This window comes from Chrysemys picta, chromosome 6, assembly GCF_011386835.1.
Source record: "Chrysemys picta bellii isolate R12L10 chromosome 6, ASM1138683v2, whole genome shotgun sequence".
Classification (NCBI taxonomy): domain Eukaryota; kingdom Metazoa; phylum Chordata; order Testudines; family Emydidae; genus Chrysemys; species Chrysemys picta.
The window spans coordinates 103,239,511-103,258,266 of NC_088796.1; the positions used below are offsets into that span (position 1 = coordinate 103,239,511).

Below are 18,756 nucleotides of genomic sequence, written 5' to 3' on the forward strand. Positions count from 1 at the left end.
GAGAAAGAACAAAACGGGGGGAAAAATACAGCATCCAGCAGAGAAAACAATACATTCAAATGTGTCCTATGTTAGACAAAAATAGAACAGGCAGCATCAGAGGAAAAAAAAAGAAAAACGGAGGTGGTTACTGAGCATTGAGCGGGTGCCCAGCCTGGCTTATGGTGCCTTGTTACCTCAGCCATGTATTGGGTCCATCAATTTGCTCTTACAATCCCTGCTCTATTCTCATTAGAACTACCGTTTTGAGAAAGAGGAGGTAGGGAGAGGTGGGAAGGAAAACCTTGTGTTATTCCTGGAATGATGTGCTTTTTCTTCACTGTTTATCTGTTCTGTACCATTCAGCTGTTCTTTATTGCACAGGAATAAAAGTTTAGTTTTGAAAGTATGTGAGAACAAAGCTGCAGAAATTGCCTGGAATTTCCTTCTTTTTCAGCCATCTGGCTTTCATTGCTTTGCTTCTCTCCCCTCCTCCACACACGTTTACCAAATCTTTACAACACACAGTGACCAAGCTATTGAGCAGTTATAATTAAGAACACAGCCATGGCACACTCTTTCTTCCTTTTGGTAGTGCTCAGTGGTTTATCGTGAGCTGTTCATGCCATAGCAGTTATAACCAAGGGTGATTATATCTGATTAAAAGATGACTGCCTTTGTATTTTGGGCGGGGGAAGGAAACGTTTTTAGACATGGGTCAATTTTGCTGTCAAGAAGAGTGAAGACATCACTGGAAATTAATTCTTCAGACTATTTTTAGAACAATTTAAAATACAAACATAGCAAGCAGAAGAAATGTGTGTTTTTCTCTCTCAAAGAATCGCTCTCCCAGTGCAGTGGGGGAGGGGAGGACTTTATTTTTAACTGATGAGCTATTCTGAATCTACTACTGGATATATCTATTCTATCTTCACTAATCAATTGCTTACAGCTTGATTCTGCACTCCTGTTACACCTGATTTTCACTGATGTGTGATCAGAATTATGCCCTGGGTGTATCTCTGTTGTGTGCACTCAGAAATAACCAATAAGGATACCTTAGTCTAAGGACAGGCCATTCTATTCTGTTAATTTCTAATACACCAAAAACCACAGTATGGAGGCACCAAGTTCAAAAATAAGAACTGCCAGTGTCCTCTACATTCCACCATTCCTTGTTTCAACATCTATTATTTATGGGGAGGTTTTGTTTAGCTGTATCCAAGAGAAAAGTCATTGGGCTTTTCTTCTGCCATTTTTCTTGAAGGAAAAACTTCCTCACAACAAAATCCAAAACCACGGGACACTCAGCTGCTTTGAGGTTTGAACAAGGAAACAAAACCAGCCAAGTTTTGTGTGAAACTTCTCTGGGTTCTGAAAATCTTCTGTCTAAACTCAAAACAAAACTTTTTGTTGACTCCATATAGCTGTCAATTTTTGAAAACTTGAGTTTTGTGGTTTGGTTTTGGTTTCTCACCAATAGATGTATTCACAGTGTAAAGGTTCTAAGATAGCAGGCCAGATTTACAAAATTCTTTAGGCACCTAAAAATGAGGGTAGGTGCCTGGTAGTATTTACAAAAGCAGCTAAAGCAGGGCAAGTGCCTCATTCTATTGGGAGTTAGGGGCCTAACTCACTTAGGTGCTCTTATAAATCCCATAAGTCTGCAGTCCTTCAGCCTACTGCCCTGATCCTGACTTAAAGGGAGAAAAGTTGTCACACAGTAAAGTTCCCTTCCCCGGGCTATCTCAAATGCCCAAGAAAAATGATGGAATAACAAATAGAGCGAAAGTCATTCTTTTCAATTCCTCCTGTGGTAAGTAATTCTCTGTTTTGAGAGGGTCTCCTTTAAAAAATGGCCAATCGTAAAAATCCTCTAGAATTCCAACGTCCACTATTCTTGCACATACGGTATGTAACAAATAAAGCTGGTTGTTGCCCTGGAAAAGCTTGTTTTTAAGCCTTATGCCTGGCTGGAATAACCCTTCGAGAAGCTATGGAGATTGCCATTCGTAACCCGAGAGTGTCTGTAGCAGAGGTAAAGCCCTTAAGCCTACAAATGTTCTCACTCTTAAACCAACAGGAAGTTCTTAAAGTGGATTAGACTCAAAATGTAACCATGTTTTGTCCCTTTGCTGGCTGAATCTCCACTGAAGCAGTTTCTCCTGACTGCCTAAATAAAAAGGGAGGGAATTCTCATTTTATAGGGCAGGGATTCTCAGAGTTTTTCACAGTGTGAACTACAGTCTAGTATCTTAAGGGCCACCTGCCACCCCATTTGCTGTGTCCAGTGGACTCCCTCTCTTCTTATTCACAATAAACACAATTACAGCAGTCACTTACATGGCACAGTCATATTAGGAAAGAATTTAATACATTTTTAGCTTCTTTTAATGTAGTTTAGCAGCTGGAAACAAGGAGGAAGAGCCAGCACCACGAGACGAGCCAGCTTTCCCCATAATTCATCAGCAAGAATACTGGGAATCATGGATTTCGGTTTGGGAACCTCTGCCGCAGAGGCCTCAAAGCACTAGAGGTAAAATCCTGTCCCCAGTGAGATCAATAGGAATGCTCCCATTGACTTCAGTGGGGCCAGGATTTTACTCTAGATCAGGGGTCGGCAACCTTTCAGAAGTGGTGTGCCGAGTCTTCATTTATTCACTCTAATTTAAGGTTTCGCATGCCAGTCATACATTTTAACGTTTTTAGAAGGTCTCTTTCTATAAGTCTATAATATATAACTAAACTATTGTTGTATGTAAAGTAAATAAGGTTTTTAAAATGTTTAAGAAGCTTCATTTAAATTTAAAATGCAGAGCCCCCCGGACTGGTGGCCAGGACCCAGGCAGTGTGAGTGCCACTGAAAATCAGCTCGCGTGCTGCCTTTGGCACACGTGCCAGAGGTTGTCTACCCCTGCTCTACATTGCCACCAGAACTCCTGGCTCAAGATTTCTTGAGTTAAGATTCTGAAGGATCTTTCATTAGGGTGATAGGATTAAAAAGCAAACAAACCTTTTTGATGTCATGTGCGCCCCTTTGGAAGCTGCGGACTGTTGCTATTAATATTACTTGGTAATTTATATTTATATAATGCCATTAGTGTAATGGCACTTTGTAAGCTTCTAGGAAACAAGGCTCCTGTCCTAAGGAACTTAAGGCATGATTCTCATTTACATAGTAAATATAATTAATGCCTACCTTAAGGCCCCTTTACATTGCCAGAATTGAGTTCAGAGGCCTTAGCCCAAAAGAGAACCAGTCCCTTACAATCTAACCTAGATATACTTATCCAATGGAGCTATGCCACTACATCTACCACAACTGCTGTGGATCTGTCCTATTATACATACCACAACAGGTGACAGTTCAACTGCAAAGCAGTGCTGACACCAAGAGAGAGGAAATCAGTGTTGGAAACTTTCATGAAATCATGTGTTAAGGGGGGATTTCAAAGAAGAAAGGGAGGTTGGTTGGTGCATAAGGCGTGGAAGGCTGCCCCAATCCAGGGGGCAGTATAAAAAGTTACAAAGCCAAGAGTGCAAGGTGGGAGGTAGGCTGGAGAAATGCACAGGGAAGGAGCGTGGGGAGAACATTTAGTAAGAGGTCGGAGGAAATGCGAAGAGAGACATAAGTATGAGCAGATTGGATCTACATACTTCCCTTTTTCCCACTCCCACCCTGACCTTCCATCAAAGGAGAGTTAGATATGGCTATGGCTGGAGAGGGGCAAAATTGCCACCTTTAAGTCTGTTACTTAGTGGCCAGAGAGGTTGAAGTGTTCTCCTACTGGTTTTTGAATGTTATGATTCCTGATGTCAGATTTGTGTCCATTTATTCTTTTGCATAGAGACTGTCCGGTTTGGCCAATGTACATGGCAAAGGGGCATTGCTGGCACACGATGGCATATATCACATTGGTAGATGTGCAGATGAACGAGCCCCTGATGGCATGGCTGATGTGATTAGGTCCTATGATGATGCCACCTTTTCATGTTCTCTGTATGTATATATATATATATATCTATCTCCTTACTATATGTTCCAGTCTATCCATCCGATGAAGTGAGCTGTAGCCCATGAAAGCTTATGCTGAAATAAATTTGTTAGTCTCTAAGGTGCCACAAGTACTCCTGTTCTTTTTGCGGATACAGACTAACACAGCTGCTACTCTGAAACCTAAATCTACTGATATACCAGCATAACCATACACCCCTGAGTATACTACTCACACATATAGTACCATACATGTGCATATGTAAAGGCTAAGAGATTGTCATTTGCACCAATGCCCCTTTTATACCACTCATTTGCACCAATGCCCCTTTTATACCACTCCGTCGATATAAAGGGGCATTAAAGTGGGCTTATGTTATCTTTAAACCCATTTTAAGGTCATTTACATTGCCAGAGAAGTGTAAAGCGGCTTTGATGTAAAAAGAATCAGGCCCTAAATAATTACAAACATATATAGCACATTCACATACATAATACAGTATAATTACCTACAGACCTGGAAAGGCCTAATCACATCTAAACAAAGCCCTAAGAATCTTTTAAAAGCCATTTTGCTTCATGAGTGACAGAGATAGGATACCTGCCTTTTTCCTGGAAATGGGCAAGTGTGCTATCTTTAGGGTGAGTGTTTTCCAAAGCATCCTTCACCATAGTATCTAAGCACTGGGAAGAATAGGTTCTGGAGGACTTTTGAGGGCCAGGTGGATTGAGAGGAAGGAGGGAAGACAATGTGGGCATCCAAAAGCTTCAGGTAAGTTTGGATAAAGTTCAGACGAACAACCAAACATTTGGATGCTTATCTGAGTTAAATGTATGAGCCTTCTGAGATATACCCCTCCATTTTAGCACGGTTCTGTGACTCTAAGCAAAATAATACTATAAAGTGAAAAAGTTATAATACATTACACTGTGTGTGTGTGTCTGTATTGTGGATATTGTTTAAATAGCTTACACTGAAATCACCTCATGATAGTATATTTGATTTGTTTCTGCTGTGGTATCTTTAAATCCCATTGAAAAATCTTCAAGCAAAGCTCATGATCTTGAGCCTTCCATCACCATGGTACACAGCTAATAATTTTTTAAAGCCAGTAGGAACCATCAGGTCATCTAGTCTTACCTCTTGTATAACAAAGGCCATAGACTTTCATCCAGTTAAATTCTCTCTCTTCACTTTACAACAATTAAAAAGATTGAATCATGTGGGATTGAAACAAAACGTTTAGTTTATGAGGTGCCACTGGGCTAAAAACCTCAGGCCCTGATACTGTTCTCAGTTATACTCATATACACATAGAATTCCAGTGAAGTCCAGATTCACACCAGCAAATCTGGCCCCAAATGTCCTAGTTTCATAGACATTTAAAATAGTTTTAAGTGAGAGTTTGGGACATTGCAAATTAGTTTCAAGCATCAAATAATAACTATTCCTCTCCTGCATGCACAGGAAATCATGTGCTGCTGAAGGTAAGGATATAAGCAGCCTACCTTGGGGGGCAGGGCTCCAGATTACAGGCTTTCAGTAGCTGTGGAGGACGGCGGCTGGTCACACACAGAGTTTCATCTGCAATCTCTCTTGTCTGTTTGTTCAAGCAAGTCACGACAGCCTCCTGGACACCTGCATACAACATTCCGGTCAGGACTCAGTGCATAGAACCCAAGGGGTGATGAAGTGCAGACATGGCACCTGCAGAGGTCCTGCTAAATTGCTGTGTGGGCCTCTGCACATGAGAAAATACAGTTTGATACTCAGGATGATCAATGGAGCCAGTTCAGACATTGCTGACAAACCTGCAGATAGGGGCAAAGGAAGGGGCTCCCAAACCCGATGAGCTGATTGACATGCTAGCATGAAGCTTTGCTGCTCACGCTCTACAGCCATGTAGTGTGCAGGGCGAGGTGTTCCATGCTGACTGGCAGCTCAATGAGGACACTAACTTGAGCACCTAAAGACTAGGAATGTCTCTCCTGGCATGTTGGCCCTGAGTGACTGGGGTGAATCACAGGCTTCCACTCCCTTTTGTTTTAACAGGAAACCTCCACCTACAATTCCTGTAACTCTCCAGAAACTAACACGCCTCTGGCCACATTCACCATTGCCTCTCCTTTCCTCCTGTTCCCCACCTACCTGAAGGTAGGGTGACCAGATGGCTTGATTTTGTAGGGACGGTCCTGGTATTCGGGGCTTTGTCTTATATAGGCACTTGTTACCCTCCACCCCGGTCATGATTTTTCACACTTGCTATCTGGTCATCCTATATGAAGTTCCAATTAAATAACTAAAAAGGAGGCCCCAGCTTTGCTTCAATCAGCCATTGCTGTCAATCTCATAAGAAAACTTTATGTGGGTGACAAATTCCTTGGTCCCCCACCTTCCACAAGTGTTACTGAAACAAGCAGAAGCACAAAACAAATGTCCTTCTAATACTGAAACAATGAATGCAACCATTCTGCATACCAGCCAAGGCAGTGATGTGATCATTCAATTAAGAGTGGGCGTGGTGTTAAAGATGGCCCATTTATATGTTATATTTTAAGCAGCAACAGGATTGTTCTAGGTGCACAAAAAAAAGTGATATGATAATATTCAACATTTGTGAACAATAGCTGTTGTCAGACTGCCGCATCCAGAGACTAGAACTCTAACTTGCACTCCCCTAAATCCAGCGGCGGCTCCAGGCACCCGTGCTCCAAGCACGTGCCTGGGGCGGCAAGCCACGGGGAGCACCCTGCAGGTCCCTGCGAGGGCGGCAGTTAGGCAGCCTTCGGCGGCATGCGTGCGGGAGGTCCGCTGGTCCTGCGGATTCAGCAGCGGGTACGCCAAAGCCACGGGACCGGGGACCTCCCACAGGCATGCCGCCAAATCCACGGGACCAGGGACCTCCTGCAGGCATGCCGCCAAAGGCTGCCTGACTGCCGTACTTGGGGCGGCGAAAAAGCTAGAGCTGCCCTGCCTAAATCTAATCTGGACACTGGTCATGCAGGGGAGTAAGGCACCTTGGAGAGTTGGATTGAAGACAGGGAACAGAGCAGGAGCAGCTGTGGGAACTAACCAGGAGGAAGTATAGTCCTGTGATTAAGGTGATGGACTGGAACTCAGGAGTAAAGCTTGGTGAATAAAGCATTTTTGACTTTGCTGGACATTTCAAAGAATCAAAAGAAATTTGCTTTGGATCAGGCTGCAAATTATTTTTTTTTTTTTGGCAAATTGAAAAGTTAAAAAAAATTGTGGCGCAAACAAAATATTTTGTTTTGCTTCCAACCATTTAAAAACTTTTTACAATTTTTAAAAATAAAACTTTGAAACAAGTCGTTTCAAACAGAAAAATCAAAATATCTATTTTTGAAGGTTTTTTTCAAAATGAACAATTTTGTGAAATTTACATAAACTCACAAAATGTTTTGGTGTCACCAAATCTGCATTTTTCACCTAGACAAATTTTTGGATGAAAAATTTCACCCAGGTCTACTCAGGCAATCTAAGTTCTGTTCCCAGTTCTGCCAACTTCTGACTGTGCTCTGTGACAAAGTTCCTCCTCTACCTTGGTGGGTCCTGAGCTTATTGGCGGATTTGCTCGCCTCAAAGATTTTCCCCTCTGGTGGAACCCACAGTCCAGGTCAACCCGGGCCCGCCCTCTACTCCGGGTTCCAGCCCAGGGCCCTGTGGACTGCAGCTGTCTATAGTGCCTCCTGTAACAGCTGCATGACAGCTACAACTCCCTGGGCTACTTCCCCATGGCCTCTTCCAAACACCTTCCTTATTCTCACCACAGGACCTTCCTCCTGGTGTCTGATAACCCTTGTACTCCTCAGTCCTCCAGCAGCACACCCTCTCACTCTCAGCTCCTTGTGCCTCTTGCTCCCAGCTCCTCCCACACGCACCACAAACTGCAGTGAGCTCCTTTTTAAACCCAGGTTCCCTGATTAGCCTGCCTTAATTGATTCTAGCAGCTTCTTGATTGGCTGCAGGTGTTCTAATCAGCCTGTCTGCCTTAATTGTTTCCAGAAAGTTCCTGATTGTTCTGGAACCTTCCCTGTTACCTTACCCAGGGAAAAGGGACCTAGTTAACCTGGGGCTAATGTGTCTGCCTTCTATCACTTCCCTTTGTTTAGCCCTATGACTTCACTCCCATTCCTGTTTTTTTCATTAGTTGTCCTCCGTATTTATTTGGTATCCTCCCCTTAGGCTGGGTGAAGGTCCTTTCGCAGTGGGCAGGCTTTGCCCGCCCACTTCCTGGATACCAACAGGATCACTCTCCTGTAGCCATCTGGCCTGACCCTGTCACAGCTTTTAGGCATGACAGTTTCTCTCTCTCTCTCTTTACCCAAGTGTAAAATGGGGATATTAGTACTTCCCTATCTCACAAGGATGTAGTGAGGTTAAAATAATTAATGTACGTGAAGTGCTCAGATATTGCTGTGAGAAGCACCAGAGGAAAACCCACATTTTAAAAAAATCCATGTAAACTAATTTACTGTTTAAGCTCCTTGAACATGTCCAATACAAGGGTTCATGTAAGTTGATGATTTGCATATGCTACCTGGATAACCCAACCCTCAGTAATTCAAGGGAAATCTGAGCACACTTTCTATAATCATGACTTCACTTAACTGGGAAAAGTTTAGCTAGACTTGTCCTTTAATAACTGGTCCACCACCACCACCACAGTAATCTGTTTTCCAAAACACCCCTATCCCCTGAAGATGACAACATTCACAAAAAAGTGTTGGACAAGCTTGAGTAACTATGGGAAAGCAGCAAGAATAATATTGCTGTGTGTATAAACAGAACTTGCAATACACTGTGTTATTTTTGAAGCTAAAACTGATGCCACTAGGAAAACAACAGCACAATATTATTCACCAATATGCAACAACTTACAATAATGCTACTGGAGTGCAGTTTGTTCAAAGTCATAGATCTTCCTATTCATGGATCTATTGGCCCTGCTTCTCTGTTCTCTGCTCCCAACATACACTGCAGGCTGGGGTGGTGATAGCCCCATAAAGCACAGCTCTATAGTATGCAGGGGATATAGACAGGAGTGGGCTGCTAGAGTAGTGCACATGCCCATTCCAGGTGTGCACAGGACTTCAGGAGCTACACCATTCCCAGGTGTTCTGGTTGCAGCCACAGTGAGCTGGGGCAAAGGGAGAAGGAAGGAAATCCGCCTCTTACTGAATATTTACATCACATGGGACACTACTGAAATCCCCAAAGTCAGCCAATATCATTGTGGGTCTTTTTCCCCTACCAGATGACCCAGAGAATGGTATTTATAAACACAATATTTTGTTAGTGGGACACTTAGAATAGCCCCCAAAGATGATTCTATTTGATTTTTAAAAATAAAACAATAGCTGATTGAGAGATTAAAACAAATGTCAGTGATTTATTTGTATGAAGGGAAACCAAACAAATTCCCTACATGTTCCCTACCTCTAAATGTTCAATAACTTTCTAACCAGGTCACTTTTCTGCTGAATGCATTATCATATGCTCTAAAGAGAACACTGTTTTGACCATCCAAGGGTGTTACAACTACTGTCTGAATAGTAGAGAAGGTCTTCTAATCAAAGTAAAGCATCATTGTGCTCAGGACATTGGACAGTTCTTTGGGGTGGTTTCTTGTACAGACTTAACCGTACAGAGTGTATTATGTGAAAGCAACAATCAAGGTGAGAAGGGGCTGCCAATCAATGCAGATGGAAACCAGAGAAAATGGTTTGTACTGCCTCCTATGAAATGAAATCAATGAGTTTCACAGAGCTCTCTGACAACTGGCTAGAGCAGAGGTGGGCAAACTACAGCTCGCGGAACCATCCTGCCCAGCCCCCGAGCTCCTGGCCCAGGAGGCTAGCCCCTGGCCCCTCCCCTGCTGTCCCCCTCCCCCACAGCCTCAGCTCGCTTGCTCGGCCGCCAGTGCAATGCTCTGGGTGGCGGGGCTGTGAGCTCCTGGGGCAGCACAGCTGCAGAGCCCGGCCTGACCCGGTCTCTGTGCTGCATGGTGGTGATGGCGTGGCCTGGCTCCAGCCGGGTGGCACGGCTGGAGTGCTGCCAGTCACCAGTGCTCCAGGCAGTGCGGTAAGGGGGCAGGGAGGTTGGATAGAGGGCAGGGGAGTTCAGGGTGATGGTCAGGGGGCGGAGGTGTGGCTAGGGGTTGGGGTGGTCGGGGGAGGAACAGGGGGTTGAATGGGGGCAGGGGTTTCGGGGGGGGGCAGTCAGGAAGGGGGGGGGGTTGGATAGGGCGGCAGGGGGTAGATAGAGGCAGGGGTTCCGGGGACGGTCAGGGAATAGGGAGAAGGGGTGGTTGGATGGGGCAGGTGCCCCGGGGGGGCCGTCAGGAATGAGAGGAGGGGTTGATGGGGTGGTGGGGATCCGGTCAGGGGACAGGGAGCAGGTGTGTGTGGATGGGGCAGGAATCCTGGGGGGGCACAGATAGGAGGTGAGGGCCAGGCCACAACCCCCTCCCCTAACCAGCCCTCCATACAATTTATGAAACCTGATGCGTCCCTCAGACCAAAAAGTTTGCCCTCCCCTGGGCTAGAGATAGGCCTGGACCACAACTGTGATAGGAAATACCTTCAAATTTTCAGATGTAGATTTTGCATCTAAAGTCCATCTCTACTATTTATTTTGATCTGGTAGCTTCAGTACCTCGTTGTGGCTTCCCCATGTAGGAGTTTCACAAATAAATTGCTGTCTAATGTTATGTGCAACATAAAAGTGTTAGCATTTTCACTGTGCTTGCCTTGGACTTGTAATCCACAAGTGGTCTAATCCTGAAGGTGCTGAGTCTAATCCCTCTCCCCAATCCTCCCTGCAACTGAGGAGTCTCTACTGCTCTCAGGATCAGTCTCTTAGACTACTCTTTACTGTACAGTTTTTTTTTTAAACTTCCAGACCCTGTTTGCATCTCCTCCTTGCTTATTCAATCCATCTAAATTGTCTCTCAGTGTATGTCCAGTAGCTTTATTGTCTATCCTGCAAGGATACCACCCCACTCATTAGAAAGCTTGCTAACTTTTTAAGAAATTCCAGATTTTATTTCAAAACAGTTATGTCAATGAAGGGTGAAGTGTTTGAAACTTACCACTAAACATCCCCTACCCATATGCTGTAACGCTGACAGCAGGTTTCAGGGGGTAGTTCATTTGTATTTTGCTGCAACAGGCCATTGCAAATCTAAAGTCATGTCAATATCAAAATATTTAGCATGAACTGAGGACATATTAAGTAGCATGTTCAATTACAGTTGACTGGCAATGCCAACAGAATGTTTAAATTAATATTCCAACATATACACTATCATAACAGATGTACCCAAATATTCAAGATGTGTTGGATGCAATCTCAGAACCTTCCAACAATTATCCAAGATAGGAACAGACTCAGTTATTATTTATTGCTTGTATTTGCCATCTAAGATGCCTACAAGCCAACAGCATTATGATAACTTTGTAAGTTGCACTGTACAACTTCTAGGGTTAAACCCTCCCCCTGCTATACAGACACATATGGTGGCAGAAGGGGTGTAAAAAGTCAAAATGCAGTGTGGAAATTGTGGTGCTCATGATGTGGACTGGATACAACATCTAGTCATAATGCACAGACTTGAACTGGCATTCCCCCCGCCCTCTCCTAATATGATGGGACAGGCACCAGAGACACAGGGGTCATGATTATTCAAGCAGGGAGCATGGCTAGCACTCAGCCCAGCAGACATGATTTCTGACACCATCAGCAAGTGCAAACAGCAAATACATGTCACAGCGCAGTATGCTGGCCCTATTGTTAACACCTTGCCCGATGACTGCAGGATGTCTCTTGCCTGCTCTGTACAGGTCTGGCTCCCAGGCTGACTGCATTTTGCTGCCACGGGGAGGATTTGGATTTGGTCTTGGGAAATAAAAAAATCTCTATCTTTCTAATGAAAATGAAGAGTTCCCAAAGGAACTCATTGCAAACTGGAATTTTTTTTTAAATTGTTTTTATCGCTATGCATGAAAAGCTGATTTCTCAATATAAATGTTATAGGCTAAATTCACTGGTGTGATCCTACTGATGAGAGTTACCACAGTAGTACAAAAGAGCTGGAAACCTGGTTCAACTGGCACTAGGGGGACTCTCCAAATATAGGGGACTTCCAGTGGCACAGGACCACCATAGTGGCTCTAACATGACCTGCCATCTTGTCTGCCAGCATACGTGTTGTGGAAAACTGGGTGGTGGCTAAGGAGCCCCTGAGTCCATCTAGTCCCTGGCTGCCAGATTGACTCCTGAAGGCTATGGTCATAGGGTACAGGCTGCAGTAACTCGTGCCAGGAACCAAACAGTCTTCTGGCTTGGCCCAGCATCAGGGGAACATAAAGGTGGCTCAAAACAACTTTTGCCTGCCCACCTCTCCCCACAGTCTCACACTTAAGTGTGTCTCAGCAGGCTAAAATAAACTGTCCCTATATTTTGGGTAGGCCAATGCATGTAATTGAAGACAAGTTTTAAATCAATACAAGAACCATTGCTTATGTCCTCCAATATTCTTCTTCCATTACCTGTCAGAAACTGTGCAGGAAAGTACTAATAAAAAAATAAGAAAAGGCTGCTCCTTCCACTTTCCAGAGGACACTTGATTGAGGTTCACTTCTAAATATTATTTATCACACAACATTTCACCACAATGAAGCTGTCCTGCTTCAAACTGTTTTCTTTCAAAATACTTATCAGTTCATGAATCGGAAATTAAAATGTAACAGGGTACGGGGGTGGGACCTGAATCTAAGAAGTTTAAATTCACTTTCAATATACCATCAAATGGGATTTTCTATGTTTATATCTACCAGAATAGCATAATTGTTACATGATATTTGATGACAGCTCTGGGAAATGTAGCCACTAACGGCAGACGAAATTACTAACTAGTTCCTTCTGGTTGCTACCTCTCCAAGGTGAAAGGTTACTTCTATGTCTATCCAATTTCATCTCCTGAGAGTACAAAACCAATAAAATTAGCTTGACCTGTCTTGCAACTGTAGCTACAAAAATTCTGATTTAGAATCTATTTTTTAATCTGGCATATTTTTGGTTAACCATATAATAAATAAATAAATAAACCCCCCAGCTAACCATTGTCGATAATCAAAAGATCTTACATTGGTAAAGCAAAGTATTTCCGTCATGATAATTTATGTATTTTATGTATCTTCTATATGAAAATGCATATACATATATACACTGTATGTACTGAAATTGTTTCTTTTCCGTTCAAGGGGACATTGCTTGAGCTATTCAAGATTCCAGGTTCAAAATATAAGCATTACAAATCATTATTGGCCAGTCAGACTCAAAATACAGTGGTTGCTTGCTATTAAAAAGTCAGCATTTGCCTCTAGTCAACATGCACGGGTATAACTAGTTATAATTAGAGCAAGAAATAATGGTGGTAATTGTTGGAAAACTGTACGTTAACTGCAATCAAGTGCCAGCTACTGTAGCCAGCAATATATAAGCACTTTGCGATATGCTTTGCATCCTTTTCTATCTTCTGGAACCTTTTTCTATTGTATTTGACTGCTGGAGGATCAATATTTAGCCAACTATTAAACTTCAATCCACTACTAACTTCTTTCCAATTCTGCAATATCATTCCTATTTAATACAGAAAATTGATTCTTTTGGCCATATTATTTATCTGCATTCTTTTGAAAGCAGCCTGAAAATTGCCTTAGAAGGGCAGCAGCTGGGAAAGCCTAGGGTTTTAAACAATTGCAATGGGAAAATTTTTCAGAGCCAACTGGACAAAAGATAGTATAAATTCAAATTAATACTATACAATATGTAAATAATTATCATAATATTCAGAACCTTTGACTTTCATCAACTTTTAGACTCTCCAAATGCAAAGTCTGTTAAGCTTTAGGAAATTGAATGGTTGGCTATTTTTGCCATATGTTTTCTTTTTCACTGGGATCCAAGTTAACGTCAGATGGTAGCATAAGCTACAGAAACCAGCTGAGCCCCCAGTAGTTCAGTAAGCAAATGCATCTGCAGTGGCAGAACGATTTGGTTCTGTATGTCTGTGCATATATGACCATGTCAAGAGACAAGCACAAAAAATGATGCTAGTTCATCTCACTAGGCTGCTTTATGTTATTCTTCCTTGTGTGAATAAAAAATGTGAGTCATCAAGAACGAAATGTAAACAGCAGTATTAGCTGCATTAATCATTCACAGCTCAGAGCATGAGCATGGCATTTGATACTCAAGGGGTCCAAATGGGAAATACATTTAGTTTATTCTTAATAGCTTTCCATTGAAGCCTTTTTTAGTCTTCAAACAGACGTAGCAAAGCCGTCTTTTAGACAGTGTGCATTGCAAAGCATTGTATACCGGAAAAGGGGAAAACAAATTAACCAGAGCAAAAAGCAAATTGCCCTCACCTCCTCCACAGGATTCTGAGCATTCTGTAAAGCCCTCGTATTCCCAGTCATAGAGTTCATCAAAATCCTGGAGGCCCCCATAGATCAGTTCGGTTTCCTCAGGGTTAGATTCAGCAGCCTCCCCACTGCAGGGGCCGCTGTAACAGGCTCGCTGTGATGCAGGTTTGGGACCTTCACATTCATCGATAGGCAGGTCAGCCACAGACTGAGAGAAAGACAGGAGCACCTGACACTTCACAGGCCGCACCTGGCTGCCCACCCCACATGTGACACTACAGGCAGACCAGGCCTCAGGAATAAACCTATGGTAAGCAAGAGAAAGGGCAAAATAAGCAGCAATGTTCAAGATAACTGGACAGCATCCCTTGTCCAGTGGTTGCAGAAAACATCATGATTTGTCTGGGAAACAAGTGTTTCATCTCATCATACAAGTACTTCTGTAAAGTGCTCATCACAGCCATACGTCTTCAACACCTTACGGTTCTTAGGGCAAAACTCAGTATAATTCTAATGTCTCTCTCACCCCCTTCCTCACTCCTCTGATCAACACACACAACATTCAGAATCCCAGATGTGAGAAATGAAAGACACCTATTACATCATCTAGTCCATTTATACCTAAATATATATAATACACAAGCAGACCAAAAAAAAAAAAAAACTATGTTACAGCATCTTGGAGCTCTTTGGAAATGGGAGTTGCTATATAAATACCATCTATTATTATATAATTTCACCATCCTCAGCAGCTGATAAGGCAAATACTGGAAATAACTACAGGAATGTATATATTTTTTCCAGCTTCCTAGACCCAACTTTTACATTATGAGTTCTAGGTCTGGAAGGATAGGTTTCCTCTACTACAATCACTGACCTCAAAAGCACATAGGAATTTGGTGGAGCTGAAAACAAAAAAACCCATACATGGGTTGCCATTAGAAATACATTTACTAACAGCAACCTCGTAATAGTATCAAAGTTTCTCCGTACACTAAAACCAGGAAATAATTATGGCTTTCAGATACTGTTGTGTAGTTATCATTGGTGAATGTTACTTACTGACTAGTGCAAAATCTCACAAGCTTTGGAATGCAAAGTTTTTCTGATTGGTCTATACCTAACATACCTATCTTTGCTGACACGATGTGCTTTTCTGTGTATGAGCGACAGAGTCTATCTTGCAGACTTGAGGTAATGGAGCAGATTTACCAAGCAGCAGTTACCCTAGGAAATAAGAAGCAACTGTGGTGTTTCAGAGCCTATGCTGTGGTAACTACTGGTAAATGTTGCCTTCTCAATTGTGTTCACAATAATAATAATCAATAATTCCCTAGAAGCCTGAATCATGGACCAGGACTCCACTGTGCTAAGCTCTATACAAAGACGGTCCCTGCTTAATTCTAAATATTTTAGTGAATTAATACAAAATGCTTTCCAAACTTGCTATTTAAGTAACACAAAAAAGAGTACACTTCTCTGGCACTGGTGCATTGCTCTGTCATATCTAAGGTAATTTTCTCCCTTCCTCTGTGCAGCAAAAGTGATGCTGCTTCTTTCCCGAAGCAACAAGGGTGTTGGCCTGCCCTCCCAAATGGATTCTGGGGAGATGTCCTTTCTTCTTCTCTTCCCCTGCCGCTTTTTAAGAGGACTCACTCACTTACTCTTTCAGGGGACCCACTATTAAGAAGAGAAGGGAAAACTGGAAGGAGGGCACTTGGTGACCTTGTTCTGTTATGACTGACCTTATAGTGTTCGTTGTTACTGAATGGCTGGAACACAGTTGACATTATGGAGCCCAGCTGTGGGAAAGTCTGAAGGATGCTACTGTCTGCCACCCCCCAGCGGGCGTCTCTTTATCAGTGGCACTGACAAGCCGGTAAAAGGGGAGGGGTTGGGATCAAAAGTGGATTACTTGACAAAGAAAAATATGAGTTAAAAATAAATGGTTCTTGTAAAGAAAGCCATGTACTTGTTCCTTTTAGCTGCAGACACTCATCTGGTGGGCCACACAGCCTTCTCATATTACAAGAGTTTTCTAGGCTCCCTTGCAATGTGACTGACCCTGTATTTAAAAGAGGCAGTGTATTATGATTTCTTAGTTGCTGCTGTTGGGCATAGAGCACAGGACCTATTTCAGCTGAAAAGATTTTTGCTGTACCAGTTAGTATGTATGCAAGGTTCATAAAAATGTAATAAATACAGCATGCCAAACTGTGCAGGCCGGTACGCTGAATGAACCCAGCACCATTGACTTCAATGGATTTACTCTGGATTGATGAGATTTTGGCTCATTGGTTCTGTAACATAGCTAACAAACCTTGATGAAAATATATTTTAAGGAAATGTGGGAATTAAAACAAAAACAACATAGAACATGGATTTGTAAGGCAATCAATAAAAGTGGGCCAAATGTTCAAAGGTCCCACCATCCGGCCTTCAGTTTGCACATACAATCAGTTGCATGTGCAAGTGAATAGTGCTTGTATGTGAAAACCCAGCTGTGCATGACAATTGGATACAAATCCATTTACCTACTTCGTGTACATAAGCAATGTTTGCACATTTAGGCTTTTGCATGCAGAAATAATTGCACCTGCCAAATTGTGGACACCAGAATCTTTTTGAAAATCGGTCCTCATTAAATTCAATTTTAATTTTTCCAGACTCATACTCAAAACACAAGATGTCAGCTCACTTGCTGTCTCATGTGGTATGCTGCATGGTATTTTATATCTCTCCCTCTTAGTTTAGATAGCATGATCTAAGATCTTCTATAATTACATAAGGGAATTTATTTCAAAATTCAACATGATTGGCATTTAGAATGTGGCTTTTCAGCTAAAGATCATCTCATTTATAAAAACAACATAATGGACTTGGCTATTTTAAACAGATATTGGTGGTGAGAACATCCATACTTTGTTTTGGCATGAAATTATCATATGAATTTAACTTCAAAACTCTCCAGAGGGCAGCTGAGCAGCAGTGCATACTTTGCTTTGTGAAAGTAGCTGCAGGGAAACTGGTGAACTGGAGGCTGAAACATAGAGCCTGATCCAACATTCACAGTCAACTCATGACTTCAGTGGACACTGGATGAGACCCACAGCTGGCCCTGTTGTCTTTATGGGGAGATCCAGACCATTCCATTTGACTGTACATGCCATGGACACTGCTCCTTGAGAATCTGCGTATCCACAGGTATATTATGAAGAGTCAGAATGAATACTGATTGACAGAACATACATGATCTAATGGGCATGGTGAAAACCTCTTCTCCCCTTCTTCACTGCCACTCCTCCATCTGTTCCCTTATGCTTCCTTTTGTTCCTTTCTTAAGATGCTATTTACATTTTTTAAATCTTCTTTGGGTTACTCTGGGGTTTAGCTAAAGATCTGGGTGCTCAGAACCTTTGAAAAAAATCACAGGTGTCAATTTAGACACCCAAAAAATCAAGACATCCCAAAGCACTTTCAATTGAATGTAATATTTTTCTTCACATAGGGTCACACCATTTTGTAGTCTCAGTATTTAGTGTTAAACATTTACTGTTTTTCTCCCCAGTGCTGGATATAGCAATTCTGATATACAGTATGTACATATTATACATGTTAACTCCCTAAGGCACTGCAGGATTCTTCTACATAAAAAGACACAAACATTATCTAATGTTAGTTTAACACATTTATGATCTTTTATGCAGCGGCACTTATAGCCTAATTGGATATGATTAAACCCCAATAGGGGAAGAAGTTTTCCCTGTTTTTGCTTTTTCTTCTGTTTCCTGAAATTGATGGAGAGAAGCACTGAAAGACTGGCCCTATTGGTAATATTTGTATGTGTCATTACTGCCATCTTGCTCCGTCAATATATTTGGCAAAAATAATTAAAAAATCATATATTTAGTATTTTTAGTCTAAGTCGGAACAACTTTTAGTTCACTTTTTAACCTGCTAACTAGTCAATTTCTATGTATAAATATCTAAAAGATGCACTATTTTAATAGGAAAAATGGGATAAACTATATATGGATGTTTGCATACACAAAAATCTTATTTAAAACTGTGAAATGGTGCTTAGGTGACTCTGGTACACTGGGCTTTCTGCCGGTGTGCAATTTCCTGTGAGTTCTGTTCACACAGATGCATGTCAGGAATTTCCTTTTGTTTCTTACTGATTCAGCCCCATCACTAAGCTGGTGCCATCTGGCATCCAGATATTATTGTTTGCCCTCTGTTTTTTATGGCTCACACCAGGGTTATTTATGGCAACATGTTAAAAGCTGGGTATCATGTTAACGTACAAAAGTGTTTTTCAAGAGTTA

At 42.2% G+C, this 18,756-nt stretch overlaps 1 protein-coding gene across 9 annotated transcripts in view; it reads right to left on the reverse strand.

Annotated features, from left to right (window-relative positions):
- ADAMTSL1 (ADAMTS like 1) overlaps positions 1 to 18,756 on the reverse strand; it is a 690,570-nt gene that overhangs the window by 95,672 nt on the left and 576,142 nt on the right. For all 9 annotated transcript variants that reach the window (XR_010588651.1, XM_065549471.1, XM_065549470.1 and 6 more), the window contains 2 exons: positions 14,432 to 14,733; positions 5,483 to 5,612 (listed from right to left, as the gene is read on the reverse strand). Coding sequence is in view for 8 of the 9 variants with exons in the window: in XM_065549471.1 (XP_065405543.1) it covers positions 5,483 to 5,612; positions 14,432 to 14,733 (432 nt within the window). In the remaining variant the exon portion in view is untranslated. The remainder of the gene's footprint in view (positions 1 to 5,482; positions 5,613 to 14,431; positions 14,734 to 18,756) is intronic.